A 20625-nucleotide genomic window follows, 5' to 3' on the forward strand; every position below is an offset into this window, starting at 1 on the left:
CCTCGGAGTTCCCCAGCCCCTCCTCCATGGTCTCTGAGGAGCCTATATCTCTGCTTATTGCGTTCACTGTCCATACTGAAATCTACCTTTCTTTGCTAAGTTATTCTGTGGCATCTGAATTGCTAGGTACCTATGGGCCCAGTGCTAACTGGGCCCACAGGTATCTACTCAAATTGGACAGATCTGGTCACACTGTGGTAAATGCATAATGTAATTTGGCATTGCTATGATTTCTGGGTTTAATGAACACTGACACTGCTGTAGGAACTGAGCACACCAAAACCTGCCCTTTCTGGACTAACTAGGCATACTGAACTATGACATTACTATGTTGTCTAGGCATGATGGAGTCCAGCACTGCTCTGCTAACTGGTCTTCTAATCTGGTACTGCTGTACAAACTGGACACACTAGACATGGGCACTAATGTGTTTAGTTGGCAATACGGACTTCTGCCACTACTCTTTTTAATTTGGTATAATGGAACCAAGCTAAATGGTATCTTACCTTGCTGTGCTATGTGGGCACAATGAGAACTTGCACCTAGGTACTAACAAGCTATCCTCTTGACAGTGGCGTGAATTTCTCTGAATTGGGTGACATAGTTCAAGTACTTGTTGGGTGGGGGTGGAAAGCATACCAATGGCCTGGAAACCTGCGCTTTTGATAGAAACAATAGAAATTGTTGAAGCGCCTAGGATTAGGATTACAATACCTGCCATTGGATGTGAGTATCGGATCATATTATGACAATTCATGACAAATGATGGCACTTCGTAGGTGTACGATTGTACAGCAAATAGTGAGTAGCAGGGCATATCAAGGCAATGCCTGACAAAGGCCTATTCCATGACTCTGCAGAAGCCAGCGCTATTGGCTTTAATTATTTTTTGTTTCCGATAGGACTGATTCACATGAACCTAAGATGTAATTGTGCATGCTTTGCAAAACTTGCAGCCGAGTTTAGTGTCTTCAGGATGTTTATTTAATAAATATCACTTTTTCTGTTTTTCCACTTATCCCAACTATTTTTTTTATGAATTTTGTGATTTTCTACATTTCTAAACCACGCGCTTAAGCTTGTAATCACTTAATATTACTGTGCAATAATATTTTTTTTCAGTTTCTTGAAGGGATGCAATTTAAGTATGACAACCAAGCTGCTGATAAAGGAGTGTACATCATTGGTAGCAGTGGTTTTGACTCTATACCAGCGGACCTTGGCGTATTATTTACTCGTGACAGTTTGAAAGGTAACTTTTTCTAGAGTTGTTTGACTTTTCTTTTGAATATGTACTTGTGAACATGGTGTTGGGATTTATTTGTCATGTGTCATTGTTTTCAAATCTTACTCCCTGCAATAATGAAAAAGCCACTGTAGTGCAACAGGCTACTTACTAGCATTTTACAGGTAAAAACAACAACTTTATTATTCTAAACCTGTTTTGCTGCTTTGCCATGCTTTTAATTGACGGTTACAAAGCTTGATATTCCGAATGAGTTATAAAGCCTTAAGCTAGCATCTAGAAAATGCAATGGTATGACAAATGGCTCATGAAAGGGGACTGATAAACACTAATAAGACTAAGTCCATGTTCTTTATAAAACAAAAGGAAAACGCCTATATGTAAATGGATCTTGGATGAAGAAGTTGAGCAAGTAGGCTGTTATGACCACTGGGAGTTCGATTCACTAGCTCCCGTAAATATGCCAAACAAAGGTCTAGAGCTGAAGGAACATTTCTTAGATAGTTGAGCCATCACCAAAGTCTCATATGGTTATGATTATGGGGATGGGGTGATGGCACCACTGTTACTAAGGCCCAAGTGAGGAAGGTGGCCCTATATGCGGCCAAGCTTTGGGGGACACACTAACTGCAGTAAGCTTGGTATATCGAGAATGGTTTTCTAAAGAAGAACCTAGGACTCCAAATCCACGAAGAGACAGGGTTACCCAGTATAGGGGACATTGCGGCCCTTATGCCAATTCTATACCGACTAAGATTATGGAGCATATCTGAGCTGTACAAGTTGAGAGAGAGGCTGCCATGCATGTGTTGGGCAGCCTGGAGGGTCATCCTTGAAATGGTTCCTGCACGTAAAACGTTCACTATATGAGATTGGACATAGTGACCTCTGGATGTCCCCTGATCATGTTATTGGCAGTGATAAAGAAACTGTTAAACTATTGGCCAAAACGAGAGCTTTATTTAGGATTATATCAACCTCATCTGCTCTGTTAACATATTCAGAAAACAAGCCCAGCGCGCTGACATTTTGTTATTACTCTGTCTCTCCTTAGATTCTACCGCAATTGCGAAGCAATCGAGCTGAATTACTATCGGGCAACCGCCTTGGCCTACATAATTGGATAATTTGAACTCTCAACTCAAGCCTCAGATGAAGAGCTAGTAAAAGCTCGAAACACGTGTCAGGCTGTCTTACCACCCAAAATAAACACCAGACTACAATTCTAACTTTGCACCTTCTTGGGCGCGGTGTGACTGAGACCGTCTGTCTTAATTGTGTCTTTATGGTGGTAGTATATTGGCAGCATACCCACACCTCCCAGACACCCGCAGCCCTGTGTCATATGAGTATTTTTTCTGTACAAGTGCTGTGGATAATATTGACTTATTCTGCCAACAATTGTCCTTAAAGGATAGTAGCAACCAATCCCACCACTAGTAATATAATTTAAAGCGAACAAGATGTGGTACAACCAGGATTCTCACCCCACTAACCCCACCTTCAAATCTCTGCATACCTAAATCATCTGAAAATTCACACAACCTACTCTCGCCCAGCAAACTGCACGCACTTCACCACACTGCAACAACAAACTAACAACACATCAACAGCATCAACTACACACGTGGTCTCGCCCGGTCCAATACTCTCACCAAAGCACAGTGCACAGCGTATACCGACTTGAGGCTGCCAACAGCACACCACCTCTCTCTCCTACTCCCTTTTCTCCCGACTAACTCAACCCCGCCCATTCTTGTTTACAGATCCGCCAGAGCGCCTGGGGACCAACTTGTTGGTGATGGTGCGCGATAGAAGTACCTTTTAACATTTAACTTAAAAGGGAATTTTAAGTTCTGAATGTACAATGCACCTGTACTTGGGGTTTTAACATATTGATATATGTAATTATTTAATTATGTTTATTGTATACATTTATTACTGCACCTGGCTTTTATGGCGCTCCGCCTAAATAACGTTTTTTGACTGACTAATAAATGGCTTAATTGAAACATCTCACATCCAGCCAAGTGCTTGCATGCAAAGTCCTGCCTTCCAAGTTGTGCTTTTTTTTAGGTCTTGAAAAATATAGCACACTGTTTCAAATGGATTGTGTCCTCCACCGTATTCCACATCTGACATGTAATGTCCACAGCTGTGCACTTCAGAAACTTTTTCAGCACAGGGCGTCCTGCGTCGATGACGTCGGGTCGATGTCCCCCGAAGACCTCCGTCGAGGGCGACTTCACTGTATGTTATAAATAGGACGCACAGTGCCCGTAGCCTCAGTTCAGTTTCTTCCATGTTTGCTTCGAGAACTCGGTGCACATCCTGTGTTTCATCGTAGAGATGTCTTCTTCTTCGACCCCTCCGACTTCGTGGTCTGGCTTCAAGACTTGCAGGTCTAAAATGTCAATCACCGACCTGCATCGCATTTGTTTATGGTTTTTGGGAAAAAGTCACGACACAGATGACTGTTCAAAATGCCAGTTGCTGACTGCCTATGCCTTACGGGAGCGTAAGGGGAAGCTTCAGGGGGGTAGGGGTTCTAAACCCGGTAAGTCCTAAAAATCTAAATTGTCCAGGGGGGGGGGGGGGGGGGGGGCGGTGTCCACCGACGACTCGAGGGGCGATTCTCCGTGTCAGGAGGAGGCCCGGGGTTCTTGGTCCCGGAGTGGTTCCCGCCATTCTTCTTCCTTGTCGCGGCATTCTAGAAAGGGCCATCACTGTTCGCCTTCCCCGTCGTCCTCGGAGGATGGAGCCACGAGGAAAGTGGAATGCCTGACGAAGTCCTCGACTCTGGAGGAATGGGCTGCCTTTAAGGAGCAGATGTTGGCAATTTTTCAATCGCAAGGCACGGTTCTGGCCGCGCCTTCTGATGAAGCCGGCAAGGAACTGTCTCGTACTGTGGCTCGCACGCCTTTGGCTCTGGTCCGCGATGTGACTCGCATCGGGAATCTTCGAGGTCCCGTTCAGACAAGGCTCAGGATAGTCGCAAACGACGTTCTTCCAGGTCTCGGCCCTCGTCCCCAGCGAGACCGCAGAAACCTGCTAAGGGCTCGAAGCCTGCATCGACTCCGTTGGCTCTGTGTCCTTCAGATTCGGACATCGAGGCTTTGCCTTCTTATCAGCCATTGTCATGATCTCTGCTTCCAAAAGATCAGGACTTGCCCGACTCCCTTGGAAGCAGACCCATAACCCCGGTTCCGAGTGCCAGCCAGTCCCAATTGGGACCTTTTGGACCCTGTCCTGGCGCCAGTGGCACCAGGCTCATAAAGATGCCCAGTCCCAGCACTGGAAGCGCCGGGCGCATAATGCTTGGGTGGACTTACCTGCAGCAGACCATGCTGCTTACTTACCTGCCAGTTGAACCCCTGATCCTCTTCTGTTTGGGACTACTTTTCCTGTTGGGTGGGGCAGGAGCCACTCCCTAGGTTCAGAACACTGGAACTCTTCTGGAAAGCAGGAACTCTTTTCTTACCTAGGCGTGGCTGTGGAAGGAGACAACTAAGCACTACAGGAGGCTATTTAAACCACACTCGATGGATGAATCTTGCTTTGCGTTATTCTGCATTCTCTGCAGCAGAACGCTCATCGTGTCTTCTGCTTCTGATCCTGGGCCTAAGGGAACAAAGGCTTACCATCCTGGAATCCAGTCTTCAGCAGCACCTGTAAAGATAAAGAAAGAACAGGTTAGCACTACGCTCTTCAGTGGCAGCGCATCTCTTACCTGGTCCATCGGCTGTCACCAACGCCTCGCGCTGCATTCCGGCATCTGAAAGACAAAGGCTTACCTACTCTTCGCATGCTCCGGAGGTTTTCGCACTGCATTCCGGCATCTGAAAGACAAAGGCTTACCAGCTCTTCGCACGCTCCGGAGGCTTTCGGCGTTGCATCCCGCATCTGAAAGACAAAAGAAGGTGCGTTTAAAGACATTGGGCAACTTTATTACTCACGTGCCATTACTCCTTCCCACGCCGAATCCAGTGGGTATTCCAGCCCCCTTCAGCTTCTCTAAAGCTCCGAACTTGTACCTGCAAGATAAAAGGAACAGTTAGTGCGCATCGTGAAGCAGGCTACAAGCGCTTACTTACGTGCTTCCAGGCGCTTCTATTCCTCACGCGGGTTCGATCCTCAACTCTCATCAGCCCGCCATCCGCCATCGCCGGAACCCTGCAAAACAAGAGATATCATTACAAAAGACTTTTAAGACATTTGAAGTGCCCAGAACGTACCGTTCGTGCAGTTAACGACGGACAGCAGTCCTCTGAGGTCAAGAGGCCTGCACCCTTATCCAGTGAAGAAACTGGTCACGGCACCCTGCCCCGAGGCAGATGGAGAGCTTGGCGTTCACTTACCTAAGGTGAGGGCGTTAACCTTTGGGGTTCTACAGGAGAAGAGAAAGGGAAGAGGAGAGAGGCACCCAATAACCCCAGTTCATTAATCCCATATTTTCTATCTGCAGACATCTTACTCTTCGAGTCAGACATACAGTGCACAGAGGTCCAGCCCAAAGAGCCAACCGTGTGTTACACATCACCTTTGAAGATACGGCATTCACCCAGTCAAGACCGGCGCCTCTGCGGGAATCAGGTGAGCGTTACAGCCATCGGCGCCGTCTGCACCACTGTCGATGCCAAAGCCTTTGGCGCCCTCGACGCCAAAGTTGTCTACGCCTTGGCGTCGAAGCCTTCGACGCCTTCATGGATTTTTGCCCAAAATTTACATCTGGAGTTCTCTGATACGGTGGATCCTCCAAGGAAGGCTACTGCTAAGTCTGTGAAGCCAGTGGTGGACTCCAGGCTCTCCTCTGTCCCCAGGCAAGGTTTTCACCTCGCTCTGGACGACCTATATGAGGAAGAGGAAAGGTCTGACTTTGAGGACCCTGTTGAGCATGATGTGGCTCCTGTCTTTTCTGGAGACAGTCAATTGGAGGAGTTGAGGCAAACCCTTCATGATGCCAGTGGGTTGGACACTTCTGCGGAAGTGGAATTTGGCAGGCCTGGGGCTAATGCTGAGTCGTCAAACAGGTGGCTCACGGCTAGGGTCACAAAGTATCTGGACTGGTCCAGTCCTCCTGAAGATTTTGTACAAGATGATCTAGCAGACTTTATAGATCAAGGTCCGTCCTCTGACCCGGTGTTACCTTTTCATCTCACTTTACAGAAAAGGGTGGCGGCTGCTTGACAGTCACCAGAATCTCTTCTGGCTGTTAACAAATCATTGACAAAGAAGTACCGCCCTTCTGTTAGTGACCCCAGCTACTTAGCCACTCACCCCACTTCGGAGAGTTTGGTGGTTCAGGCTGCTACGGCCACCTCGAGGCAGGTGGCATACCCTACCATCCCTCCGGATAGGGACGACAAACTCTTCGACGGTTGGGCTCGCAATGTATTTTCTGCGGGGAGCATGGCATTGAAACCAGCCAACTCCACTTGTGCCTTAGCAATGTTTTCACACACTCTGTGGAACTGTGTTTCTCTAGCGGCTGAGCATATTTCTGAGGTGGAAGAAGGGGATGTGTTCCTTGCTCTCGTGCAAGATGGCAAGGACGTCATGTGTGAATACCTTCAGTCGGGTTTGGATACGGCCGACAGCGTTAGCCGTTCCCTGGCTGCGAGCACCGTTGTACACAGATTTGCGTGGTTGCGGAAGTCTGGTTTTGCCCCAGATGTGCAAGTCCGTCTTTTGAACATGCCCTTCGATGGCGTACATTTGTTTGGCAACAAGGCTGACGAGAGCCTTGAGAGGTTGCAGACCTCGAAAGCTGCAGCAAAATCCTTAAGAGCAGTTGTGCGTCAACCGCCGCCTTTTTGTCCTAGGGGACAGCAGTGGAGGGGAGGTTCTTTTCGTTACTCCTCCTCCTTTGGTAGAACGAGAGGGGCCGCCAGTGAAAGGGGTAAGCGAGAGAAAAAAAGTACCCGTGATGGTCGGGGAGAATAGAGGTGCCAAGGCCGCTCGGGCAGCTGCCTCTTTGCCTTCAGGCACTGCCGGAGCTGCTCCAAAACAGTCATGAGGCCAAGTCCCATGGTTCGCTGGTTGGAGGCACACTATCTCAACATCTCAGAGTGGTGAGCCATTACTTCAGATGCGTGGGTTCTGAATACCATTGCCCACGGCTACTGTCTTCCCTTCCTAAAGCGGCATCATGACAATCCACTGGGCAATCTCTTTGAAGCTTCCAGATCTACTCCTTGTGCAGGAAATCCTGACCCTGCTAGAGAAAGGTAATATAGATCTGGGGCCTGTAGCGGAGAGTAACAAGAGATGGTGTTCACCTTATTTTTTTTATCCCAAAGAAAGACAGATGATTGTGACACATCCTGGACTTGCATTGGTTAAACAAACTTCTCAGGAAGAACAAGTTCACGATGGTCACTCTTTCTCAAGTCCTCCAGGCCCTTCAACTTCAAGATTGGTTGGTGTCTCTGGTTCTACAGGATACTTACTTTCATGTGCCGATTCATCCAAAGCACAGGAAGTACCTGAGGTTTGCGGCTGGCGACTCGCACTTTGTTTCGGGTCCTGCTCTTCGGATTGACCTCCGCCCGAGGGTCTTCACCAAGCTCGTGGTGGTGGTGGTGGCAGCGTATTGCAGGCGAGGGAGGGAGGGGTTACGTCTACCCCTACCTGGACGACTAGCTGATCCGTGCACGTTCTCTAGAGCAAGCATTGGATCATCTGGGTCTCACCTGCAGCTCCCTCCACAGGCTGGGCTTCTCCCTCAATTTCAAGAAGTCGCATCTGAAACCTTAACAGCTCCAATACATTGGGGTTGTGTTGGTCACGTCCTTGGGGAAGTGCTCGCCTCCCAAGGTAAGGGCTCATCACATTGTGCAGATGGTGGACAAGTTTCAACATGCCCAGAGTCTCCCGGCTTTCGAATTCTTAAGGTTGCTCGGCCTCATGGCATCCTGCATTTGTCTGGTGCCAGATGCCAGCCTGAGGATGAGATCCCTGCAATGGGTCCTCAAGATACAGTGGTCGCAGTTCTCAGGCAAGATTTCGGATCCCGTTCAGATTCCAATCTCGGTCTCCCAGGATCTTCTGTGGTTGGCAAACAAAGGGCACCTGATGAAGAGGGAACTGTTTTGGCAACCATGGCCTTAGGTGCGGAAGTGACGGTAGTGATGGATGCTTCCCTCACAGGATGGGGTGCGCATGCCAACGACCTGACTGCCAGTGGTCGTTGGTCTCCGTCGGAGTCCAAACTCCACATCAATCTGTTAGAGCGGAGGGCCATCAGGCTGGCCCTGAAGGCTTTTCTGCCGTCTGTGCGGGGGAAGAGTGTCCTGATCATGACAGACAACGCAGTGGCCATGCATTACCTCAACAAAACAAGGGGGGGGGGCGCAGGGTCACTCCCGTTGTGCAGAGAGGCAACGCAGCTCTGGTTCTGGGCCAGCAGGGAGTTTTGATCTTGGCAGTTCATCTGGCCGGAGACAAAAATGCGGCGGCGGACGCTCTGAGCAGGCAGAGCACGGTCTCTCACGAGTGGGAGTTGGCTCGGGAAGTCCTTCTGGAGATCTTCGCCCTTTGGGGAACCCCACAAGTGGATCTCTTCGCCATCAGTGCCAACAGGAAGTGCGAGATATTCTGCTCAAGGGAAATTTCTCTGAGAGGAGCCTTAGAAGACACATTCGTAGTGGATTGGTCATTCCGACTGCTGAATGTGTTTCCCCCAGTCCCCTTCATTTCTCAAGTGTTGCAGAGGTTACAGAGGTTTGGTTCCCACATGATCCTCATTGCTCCTGATTGGGCCAGGAGAGCGTGGTACCCGGACCTTCTAGAAATGTCCATCTGCCCTCCTTGCTGTCATCCCTCCCAAGAGGATCTGCACGAGAGAGGGCGGTCAGGTTCTCCATCCAGAGGTCAGAACTCTCAATCTTCACACTTGGTGTCTCAAAGGTTGAGGTATAAGGATTGGGGCCTTCCGGATGATGTGATGGAGGTGTTGCTTTCGGCCATGAGGCCAGCAACAAAATCCCTGTACAGTTGCTGTTGGCGCAAGTTTTGCGACTAGTGCAGAGGACAAAACGTTGATCCCTTTCAGTGTTCCATTCCTATGGTTTTTGTCTTTCTTACTTTCTTTGGCCCACAGGGGCCTTCAAGTAGGTACCATTAAGGGTTACCTGGCGGCGCTATATTTAAGCGCGCGTCTGAAGAATGCTCTTACTTTAAGATTCCTTTTGGTTTCTCAATTCCTTAAAGGACTGACTGTGTTCCCGCCGTCCCCTTTCCAGGTGCCAGTTTGGGATTTGAATTTGGTTTTGAAATATCTAATGGGTGCTCCATTTGAACCCTTGCACTCTTGTCCTTTGAGAGCATTGTCCTTCAAGCCTGTGTTCTTGGTTGCGGTCACTGACGCTCGCAGAGTGAGTGAATTGCAGGCACTTTCATCTAAGCCGCCCTTTACTGTGTTCCACAAGGACAGGCTTGTACTACGGGCACGTCCTTCCTTTCTACCTAAGGTAATTTCTGAATTTCATTTGAGCCAGAAAGTGGTTCTTCCTTCTTTCTATCCTCCTCATCCTGGTAAGGAAGAGGCGCGACTCCATAGGTTGGATCCTAGGAGAGCCCTGAGCTTTTATATTTCTAGGATGTCCAGGGTCAGAATGGACGATCAACTCTTTGTGGGATATGCTGGACACCGATTGGGTCAGGCTGTTACCAAAAAGACCTTGTCCAGGTGGATTATCCTCACCATTACGAAGTGTTACAGGTTGGCGGGTAAGGACCCTGCTGAAGGGTTGAGAGCTCATTCCACTAGGGGTGTGGCTACTTCCACCGCCCTCCAACGGGGAGTTCCTATTAGGAACATTTGTGATTCAGCCACATGGGCTTCTATCCACACCTTTGTTAAACCTTACTCCCTGGATACGATCCATGGCCAAGCTATGGCTTTTGGTAAGGCGGTTCTCTATTCTGCCGTCTGATTGGCTATTCTAAATTCTTTTCCCTCCTCCATTTTTCTGGTACTGCTTTGGGAGTCTGTCAAAAGATGTGGAATACGTTGGAGGACACAATCCATTCGAAGAGCAAGTTACTTACCAACTGGTAACGTTCTTTCGATTGGATGTTCCTCCAACATATTCCACATCTCCCTCCGAGCCTGCCCCTCTGGAGAATTTCCTAGGAGATTGCAGCTTATGTTTCCGCAAGGTTATGTGCAGTCAAGCAGGCATTGGATTGGCGCCACACGTTATGGGGGAAAAAACATAAACTGAGGCAATGGGCGCGTCCATCCTATTTATAACATCCGCTGACGTTGCTGCCCTTGACAGAGGCTTTTGAGGGACATCGACCCAGGACGCCCTCTGCTGAAAAGGTTTTTGAAGTGCACAGCTATGGACATTACATGTCAAAGATGCAGAATATTTTGGAGGAACATCCAATCGAAAGAACGTTACCAGTTGGTAAGGAACTTGTTCTTCTTATTTATAACTGACAAAGCCTGTCAACAATGCAGTGCCTGGCTTGGCAAGACTGTACTGAAACCCACATAGTCAGCAATCATTCACACAATTATAAAACTGTAAATGTTATTGAAAACGATTGATAGGCTATGCTAACAAAACATTTAACTTAGAGTTTCGTTTCACATGGCCGCTTTTGCTCCTGGAGAACACCACCAGGTTTAATGTATCACTACAATGCACTCCAATTCCCACTTCCAAATCCGCAGATTGGGGCAAAGGCACTATTTGTTAGAGCATGTCGATTCACCCTCCTGCAAGGCCCACCTTTAAGGACATTGTGTGTCTAGGCCTGTCGATGTCTACGGCTTATGCAGCCATCCAGCCTACCTCTCCCTCCACCCATCTTATACGAAGCCCACCCGATACTATCCTAGTTCCCCCTTACAAATCATTTTGAACCCCCCCACCTAATATCTACCCTCCTCTGGACCTCGCTCACCAGCAGCCTGACCTCCACATGCTGCAACACAGCACTCCAGGTAAGCAGGTCAATGTCTCCGCAAGACGCAGTCTGTGCACCAATCACTTTACCAATCTAGTGTCTAGTCCCCCCCTCCCCACCACCTAACCTTATTTTGTTAAAAAAAAAGTTATTAGGAGTTTACAGGAGGACATACAAACACATCAACATCACATAAGAGTGTTTCATCACAAAGTATTACTATTATAAGGGATCAAGTACAGTTCTTCCAGGAACACAAACTACCCCATCAAGCTCACCTTCTGCGATTGTGAGAGATTCTGTGTGACTCTGTTGGAGCTCCCAGCTTTATGGCTTATGTAAGCCAGTGTGTCATAGGAGGGCGGCGGGTCAGACCTGGGTACTTCTCCGCGTATTCCATAAAGGGAGCCCAAGTGTTCTGAAAGCTTGATTTTTTTTTTTTTTTTTTTTTTTCCCCCAGCGGTATGTCAGTGATTTTCTCCGACACCACAATGTCACAAAATTTTGTACACCAAATAGGCAATGACAAGCCTTCGGGATGCTTCCACAAGCGGGCTATGGACATTTTTGCCACAGTGAGGAGGTGTGTGTGTGATCAATTTAGCAATATGACCTGTTAATGGAATTGCGCCCTCCTTGGTGTCCCCTCGTAAAACTATGCCTCGGTGTCTGGATTTCCAGACCGGTGATCAGTTAACTATGCTCCAACACTACCCACCAGAAGGGTTTTAGCTTTTGGGCAGGACCATAGCAAGTGGAACAGGGTATCGGTGTCTGCACACCCCCTCCAACAGCCAGGGGGTATCGCAGGGTTGCTTTTTAGTAATTCGGGTGTCACATAGAAACACCAGCATACTTTGTATCCCCCTTCTCTGTGATACATTTGGTACTGCTATGTAATCTTTGCCATATTCTGCCCCAATCTTCTTTTTCTAGTGTGCGCCCAAGGTCTTTTTCCCAGCTGAGCATATATTTCTCCTTCCTAGAAGGATCAGTTTTGTCCAACAATCGATATAGTGCAGAGATTTTACCCCTGGGAGCCAATGTAGTCTAGGTTCTTTCCAGTGCGGTTAGTTACCTCCCACCTTTTTCCTTAATCTCTTTGTGATATCCAGTGTCTCAATTGAGTGTAATGGTAAAGCTCAGACTCTGGGACCTTGAATTTCATTTTACAATCCGAAAGTGAGAGGAATGCCATTATGCAAGAAATCGCCTATTTTCTTCAGGCCGCCCAACCTCAAGGCCGCAAAACTGTTTTGGGGGATACCTGGGGTGAAGTCTGGGTTACTCTCGTTGTAAGGGGACCAATCGTACCCCTACAAATCCACTTGCACGATGCTAGTTTTTAGTTTAGTACAGTATTTTTCGTGGCTGACAGAGGTCCTGAGTCTGGCTGGGTCTGAGTGTAAGCAATGTGTGGGAGGGAGGAAAGAGGACCCGGGCATCATGCTTCCTCAGTCGGCTTCCAGCAAGGTTGGTCAACAGAGGTTTCCCAGAAAAATGCGTGAGAGCAGAGTAGTTAGACAGTATCTGGTCACATCCGGGACCCCCAGTGCCTCCCAAGACCCTGGAACGGAGCATAATATGTTTGGCTATATGCGGTTGCTTCCTCGCCCCAACAAATTACATCATACTTTTCTGTAATCTCACTAGGTCCCCTTCCAGGATGTTTATTGGGAGGGCAGCACAGTGATAGATAACCCTAGGGACAATGTTAATTTTCACCGCAGTTATTCTTCCTAGCCACGAGATTTCCTGTTTTCTCATTGCTCTAGGTCTTTCTGTAGCTCCGTGAATAGTGGTGGGAAGTTGTGTTGGTAGATCTGCTTAGTTTTCTTGAGAATTTGTACCCCCAGGTATCCAATACAAGAGTCTGCCCAAGGAATGGGGATGTCTGGGGCAAGAGTTTCCCTTTGTTTACGCAATATGTTGACTGCAAGCACTGCCATCTTGGCATAGTTCACCTTGAAACAAGAAACCTTCCCAAAGGCTGCAATCTCTTCCCCCAGAGCCACCATCGACTTATCTGTTTGCGTGATTGTAAGGAGGACATAGTCATACATGGCTGTTTTATATTCCTTCTTCCCTATCGTAAGGCCCTTGATATTAACATTCTGACGAGCCTACAGGCAAATGGTTCCATTGACGGGGCGAAGATGAGCAGGGATAGTGGGCATCCCTGTTGGTTGCCTCTGGTTATAGGAATCTTATCTGATCTTACCCCCTTAATTCTTAATTGCGTGGAGTGGTACTGATAATTGGACATCACCCAGGCTACAAAGTTAGGGCCAAACCGAAAGTGAGATACCATTCCTCTAATATATCCCCAATCTAGGAGATCAAATGCTTTGTGGGCATCTAATGAAATAACAGCCAATTTCTCCCCCTTCTGGTGGTGGATTCTATTAGGTCAGTTGTGCACCTAATGTTATCGTGGGTACTTCTGCCAGGGATAAAGGCTGTCTGATCCATCCTTATTAATTTTGGGAGGACCCTGCTCAACCTAGCAGCCAAAATCTATCATTGTTCATCAATGTGATCGGCCTATAGGAGGAGCAAAGCGCTGGGTCTTTGCCTGGTTTAGGGGTGAGAATGGCTAGTGATTCTGCCATCAATGGGGTGATAGTTTTTGTAGTAAGGAATGAGTTAAATAGGGCTGCGAGGTGAGGAGCTAGGATATATGAATATGTTTTATAGAATTTGGCAGTGAGCCCGTCAGGGCCCCGGACTGAGTTTTTCAGGGACTTAATTGCCTCTCTAATTTCCTCTTGAAATCTGTCTTTCTAAAGTGTCCAATAGGGCCTGTGGGGGAGCGTTAATACTGTGATGCAAGTACTGCCCTTGGATTTCGGGAATAATAGGGGCTTCAACCATGATTTCCCTGTGGTGCTCAGTCATAATTTCCATTTTCTCCAGTTCAGTGAATCTCCTCTTACCATCATCCCCCTTTAATTTTAGAATATTATTTCGGTTATGGATCTTTTTTAGTTTGTATGCCAGGACGCAATTTGCTTTTTTCCCATAAATATAATAGAATTGCTTTATATATGCCAGGGCCCTGGCTGATATCTTATTTATTTTTTGGATTTGTAAAGCGCACTACAGCCCTCCAGGCAACAAGGCGCTATAAGTAGACTTAAATGAGGCTTGCTTGTGGGTTACAGTAAGCGGCCCAAGGTGTGAAGCTTAACATAGTTACTTATACAGTTAAGTTACTGAGTACAATGTTCTACAATACAGAGTATGTCGAGTTCAGGTTATAGCAAAAGTAGAGACATTGTACATGAGGATAGACTCTTTAGACAAAAAGCCTTGTTTTTAGGGCCATGCGGAAGGCGGCATGGATCTTGATAGATCTAATCTGGCATGGGAGTTTGTTCCGGAAAGTGGCAGTCATAGTTGGGAAGCTAGATCCTCCAGCACGCACTCGGCGTGAGTGAGGTACTGAGATGCGGTTGGCATAGACAGATCTGGCAGGTCTGGAGGCTGTTTGTCTGGTGATCCTTTGTGTAAGGTATCTGGGGGCTAGGCTGTGAATACATTTGTGGGTTAGGGCTAGTGTTTTGAAGACAACCCTTTCCTTGATGGGTAGCCAATGTGCCGGTCTTCTGATCGTGGAGATGTGTTCCCTGTGTGATAGGCCGGTGGCTGCCCTTAAGGCGTTATTCTGTGCTATCTGAAGTTTGGCCAAGTTCTTTTGGGATGTGCCAATGAAGAGAGCATTGCAGTAGTCCTATATAGAGCAGATGAGGGCTCTAGCTATGGTGATACAGTGCTGTTGGGTCAGGAACAGAGCGTTGATCAATTTAGAGTGATAGGCTGCAGAGGAAGCGATGGCGTTGACCTGCCTGTCCATGGTCAGGCTTGGTTCGAGGTACACGCCTAGTGTTTCGATCGTTTGTGATACTGTGATAGGGATGTTTCCAAAAGTGAATGTGTGATTCTTTGGCAAGTTTGTTTAAAGTGAAGGGGGAGCCTATCAGCAGGAGTTCGGTTTTGGCACTGTTTAAACAAAGCCAATTATCTGCCAATGGTTTCTAGGGCTATCCTGGCTTTTTTGAGTTCCCTCTCACCTTCCCTCATTTGTTGCTTTTTGTAGCTTTTTTCGAGCTCAGTGACTTCCGCTTCCAGTTTGTAATCCTGCAACTGAGCTGATCAGTAGACCCCGTATAACCGGTTTCATGTCGTCCCAAATCATGGCAATTGGGGATTCCCTAGTTGTGTTCTCCTTGAAATTGAGTCTCCCCCAATGCACCTTTAATAACAGTATCTAGTAGAGTAGAATCTTGGAATATACAGTATTTTTGGGGGGGAACTGGGGAGCCGTGTATTCGTAGATCCGCTGTGACAGGGGCATGGTCTGATAGAAGCCTTGTGTGGATTTGTTCTTTCTCCAGGTAGGGGAATGGACTGCTTGGCATCAGGATCAAGTCTATTCTAGAGACGCCCTTGTGGGCATTAGAGTAGAAGGTGAGGTCAGCCGAGCCCGCATCAGCTAGCCGCCAGACATCAATTGTCTGTTTCCCTCAGGAAGTTAGCAAGCCCCAGTGCACAGGAGAAGTCTGTTCTAGTAGGGGGGAGAGTTTTATCCAATTGAGGATCTGGAACTACTTTAAAGTTTAGTTATGTTCCTTCTGACAGTCATTTGTCCAAGGCAATGCTGCTCCCTCGAAATGGAGGCCCAGATGGTCAACAACTTTATTCCATGCAGTCTTTATTTCCATTTTGAGTTCGGGGGCTTATTGCTCTTTAGCGGGGGGCCCTATATTCTGCGTCTTTGATGCACTCTCGTCCAGTTGCCTCCAGTGGATTTTCCCCACTTTCACCTCCAGCACCCATGAACATTTCTGCTTCTTTTAATGTATAAATCTGCTTCTGAGTGCCTTCCCATGTGAAGATCAATGAGGTAGGGAAACCCCATCGATCTTTCCTTTCTAGCAGTCATTCTGTGAGGAGTTTCAGCGCTTACCTCTTCAAGAGAGTGGCGTTCGCTAGGTCCTGATACACTTGGATGGATGCACCTCTAAACTGAATCTGCTTAGTTTCTAGATTCCCTCATTATTTCCTCCTTCACCTTGAAGTAGTGAATTCTCGCCAGGACATCTGGAGGAGTGGAGAGTTTTTGTAGAGGCCTGGTACAGTGCACTCTGTCGATTTTCAAGCGGGGACTCATCCTGTAGGGTAATGATAAATCTGAAAAGGTCTTTTGTGTAGGACTCTAATTCTGCACCAGAGACCAATGAGGGGATACCCTGTAGGCAAATGTTTCTCCTCGAACGTTTTTCTGCATCCTCCTGTTTAGCTTCCAATGCTTCACATCTCGACTCCAGGGAGGCTATCCTGCACATGCCATTATTGATGTCATACGATTGCTCACAGAGGCTGTTCTCCATATCCGGCGTCCTACTTTCAACCTCAGCTACCCGTTTGTCCAAAGTAGAGATCTTACCCATGACCTCCTCAGTCCCCTTTTGAAATTCCCTTGTCATGGCTGCCAGCAATTCTTGGAGATCTGATTTAGTCACTGACTGCATTGCCGGGTCGTTGCTCAAGGCGCCGGATGGGTTAGACAGAGGCTCGGCTTTTTCACCATTTCTACTTGGATTGGTTCATCAGGATGGCAATGTCAAGCTGCTTGGAGTTTTTCACACTTTTTGCCATGATCACTCCAAAATGCTCTGATAGGTGAGCCCTTTGCTACTCCCCCTTGCGTGTTTATTCAAGGCTCACTGCAGGAGGGGGTGCCAGAGTTTCACCGTGGACCCCCAGTGACAACGAGGCTTGCAGCCTCTGTCTCTTTTGTGGGATTCCTTGATGGAGCTGCAATTCAGTACAGGTCCCGACCAACCCACACCCAGCCAAACCGGGATGCTAGGGCCTGCAGGCAGGGGCCACCGGCTAATCCCACCTATGGTGCTTGTGAAGAATCAGGCCCCCAGAAGTGCTCTTTGTGCAAACAGAGGCATACTTTAGAACCAGTTGAGATGTGAGAGGCCGATGCCCCACTCTGTAACTCACAGGGGAATTACTCCAGATGTTTCCCAGCTATCCCTGAGGCTGTTTGCTTAGCAGTGTTCACTGTGGTGCAGCACAGGGCACCTAATTTGGACAGAAGAGGGACTGGGTCAGTGGCTCACCGAAGAGTAGGGGAATGAGATTTTTAAAGCAGTCCTTACAGAACGCTTTGCGCTACTCGCTATTCACTGCTCCACATCGCTGTGCCACTCGAATTCTCGACGGTGATCTTGTCATGATCTCTGCTTCCAAAAGGTCAGGGTTTTCCCAACTCCCTTGGAAGCAGATCCATAACCCAGTTTCCGAGTGCCAACCAGTCCCAATTGAGACCTTTTGGACCCAGTCCTGGCGCCAGTGGCACCAGGCTCATAAATATGCCCAGTCCCAGCGCTGGAAGCGCCGGGCTCATAATGCTTGGGTGGACTTACCTGCAGCAGACCATGCTGCTTACTTGCCTGCCAGTTGAGCCTCTGATCCTCTTCTGTTTGGAACTACATTTCCTGTTGGGTGGGGCAGGAGCCACTCCCTAGATTCAGAACACTGGAACTCTTCTGGAAATCAGGAACTCTTTTCTTACCTGGGCGTGGCCGTGGAAGGTTTACCTAAGCACTACAGGAGGCTATTTAAACCACACCCGATGGATGAATCTTGCTTTGCGTTATTCTGCATCCTCAGCAGCAGAACGCTCATCGTGTCTTCTGCATCTGATCCTGGGCCTAAGGAAAAAGGCTTACCATCCTGAATCCAGTCTTCAGCAACACCTATAAAGACAAGAAAGAACAGGTTAGCATTACGGTCTTCAGTGACAGCTCTTCACTTACCTGGTCCATCGGCTGTCACCAACGCCTCGCGCTGCATTCCGGCATCTGAAAGACAAAGGCTTACCTACTCTTCGCGCGCTCCGGAGGCCTTCGGCGCTGCATCCCGCATCTGAAAGACAAAACAAGGTGCGTTTAAAGACATTGGGGAACTTTAATACTCACGTGCCATTACTCCTTTCCACATCTAACCCAGTGGGTATTCCGGCACCCTGCAGCCGCTCCGAACTTGTACCTGCAAAATAAAAAGACAGAGCGCATCGTGAAGCAGGCAACAAGCGCTTACTTACGTGCTTCCAGGCGCTTCTATTCATCACACGGGCTCCATCTTCAACTCACTTCAGCCCGTCATCCGCCATCGCCGGAACCCTGCAAAACAAGAGACATCATTACTAAAGACTTTTAAAGACATTAGAATTACTCGAAACTTACCGTTCGCGCAGTAAACGACGGACAGCAGTCCTCTGAAGTCAAGAGGCCTGCTCCTCTTATCTAGTGAAGAAACTGGTTACAGCACCCTGCCTCGAGGCAGATGGAGAGCACGGCGTTCACTTACCTAAGGTGAGAGCATTAACCTTTGGGGTTCTACAGGAGAAGAGAAAGGGAAGAAGAGAGACATTCAATAACCCAGTTCATTAATCCCATATTTTCTATCTGCAGACATCTTACCCTTCGAGTCAGACATACAGTGCACAGAGGTCCAGCCCAAAGAGCCAGCTGTGTGTTACACATCACCTTTGAAGATACGGTATACGCCCAGTCAAGACCGGCGCCTCTACGGGAATCAGGTGAGCGTTACAGATCTCCACTGCAGCATCGGATGGCGTTCCTCCTCAGTAATTGTAGTTCTTTTGTAAGGGAGGGAAGCGAGATCCCCCTCATCGAGCGATCCTCCTGGGGGAACCCCAGGTGGCCAGTTAGAGGCCCATTCTCTACTTGCCTCTGTGATCTGAGCCGCTATATAGGGTGGGGATGAGATATGTGGAAATCAATCGGAGAGCTATGAGACCTGTCGTGTCGCAGGGATTTCTCAGGCTGCCAGGACCAGTTTCCCAGGGGAGGGAGACTGACTCTCAGACCAGTTAGACACCAGGCAAGCAGAGGCGGCACAATCGCACAATCTCCGTGCCCATTATCGCATGGGTGATTCCGCTCATCCCGCAGCTGGGCACCGGAGAAACGATGTGCCTTTAGGGATCATCCATCTGCCTCTCCAGCTAACTTCCGTGGCAGAGAGCACTGCTGCGTCACAGGACAGAATGGCGCAGTGGAGCGGTAGGTGCCCAGTTCTCCGAGGGTTAATTATCCTGAATAAGCTGTTGAAGCCCCCAGGGAGGATTCATATGTTCTGCGGATGAAAATGCAGCTGCAAGCTACAATTTGCTGGCAGTTGGAATCGGAACAAACACCTTGTCCGTTTCCGTCTGAACGGCACCTCCCCCATTCAACTGCTTCTGGTCACGGAGCTCCAGGACACTGCACTGCTCCCGGCTGCCTTTTTCCCACTCCAGGTCTTAACGGCCTAGGCCCTTGCGATGATGCATCACTGTAGGACCCCGGGGTGCCCCGAGGCTTGCTTTTCTGACAATGGATGCCGCGTCCCTTCCTTACTCCTTACGTGAGTTCATGGAGCTGTTTGCCGAGTTTTGACAGGCGAAATGTCGCTGGTGCTGGGATTCGGCAGGAGCTCTCACGGAGCCATGCTACCAGCAACGGCGACAAGCCACGCTGCCCACCTACCCCTTTCTTGCCACCACTCTATCATACTTGCACAAATGGCTATACCACTAACTAGGGGTTCCGTCCATACTATAACGATCCCTCCAAGCCATCTAAACATGAGGCCTCCATGCCGTACAATATCCAACCTACCCCTCCCAATCGTACTTCCTTCCTCCCACCCTTCCTAGCCACATCACCTCGGCTTGCCACCACATTCCCTACTCTCTGACGCTTCCCAGCTCTACTTACTTTCTTCCTTCCCTCTATTTCACCCTTCTCCACCACAACCGTTTCAACCCACAACAACCCCCTACACCCAGCCTTATCCGCCCACGCGGCAGACTACAAAGATTGGCCAACCATCACTCCTGCATCATAGGAACAGTCTTACACCCTACTTGCAGCCTTATACCGATTACTCGCAACACCAGACGTCTCTGGCTTTTCTCTCGCACTACTTCCCTCTATCCCCCCTTCCCACCCACCACTCCCCCTCACCCCAATAACTCTCCTACTCACCCCTTGAATACGCCCAGTGCCACCCATATCTCGTCTCCCAAACATTCTTCGATTAATGCATGCTCGCTTATCGCGCACATGCAATCCTTGTACACGATCTCAACACAGATTAACATCTAACCTCTTTGCTGTCACTGAATCTTGGCTCCACAATGCCGCAGCCCCCCCTCTCTCCATAGCCATTTCACCTGGCTACTCCATCTTCGGAGCAGACTACCCCACCCCACTTTGAGGTGGTATAGCCTTCATCGCCAAATCAGCCCTGCAGTTCTGCCAGATTGCCACTCCTCCCGTACCAGGTTATGAAATACTGCTCACCAAACTGATCCACAAACAAACTTCCTTCTCCTTTATCGACAACCCAACTCACAGAGCTCCACTGAG

The 20625-nt window shown here is 48.5% G+C and overlaps 1 protein-coding gene across 1 annotated transcript in view; it reads left to right on the forward strand.

Annotated features, from left to right (window-relative positions):
- The window catches only part of SCCPDH (saccharopine dehydrogenase (putative)), a 496773-nt gene that overhangs the window by 239993 nt on the left and 236155 nt on the right, over positions 1-20625 (forward strand). The window contains exon 4 of the mRNA XM_069607830.1: positions 1123-1252. Within this exon, the coding sequence (XP_069463931.1) occupies positions 1123-1252 (130 nt within the window). The remainder of the gene's footprint in view (positions 1-1122; positions 1253-20625) is intronic.

Source organism: Ambystoma mexicanum, chromosome 4q (assembly GCF_040938575.1).
Source record: "Ambystoma mexicanum isolate Mex_15411 chromosome 4q, UKY_AmexF1_1, whole genome shotgun sequence".
Lineage (NCBI taxonomy): Eukaryota > Metazoa > Chordata > Amphibia > Caudata > Ambystomatidae > Ambystoma > Ambystoma mexicanum.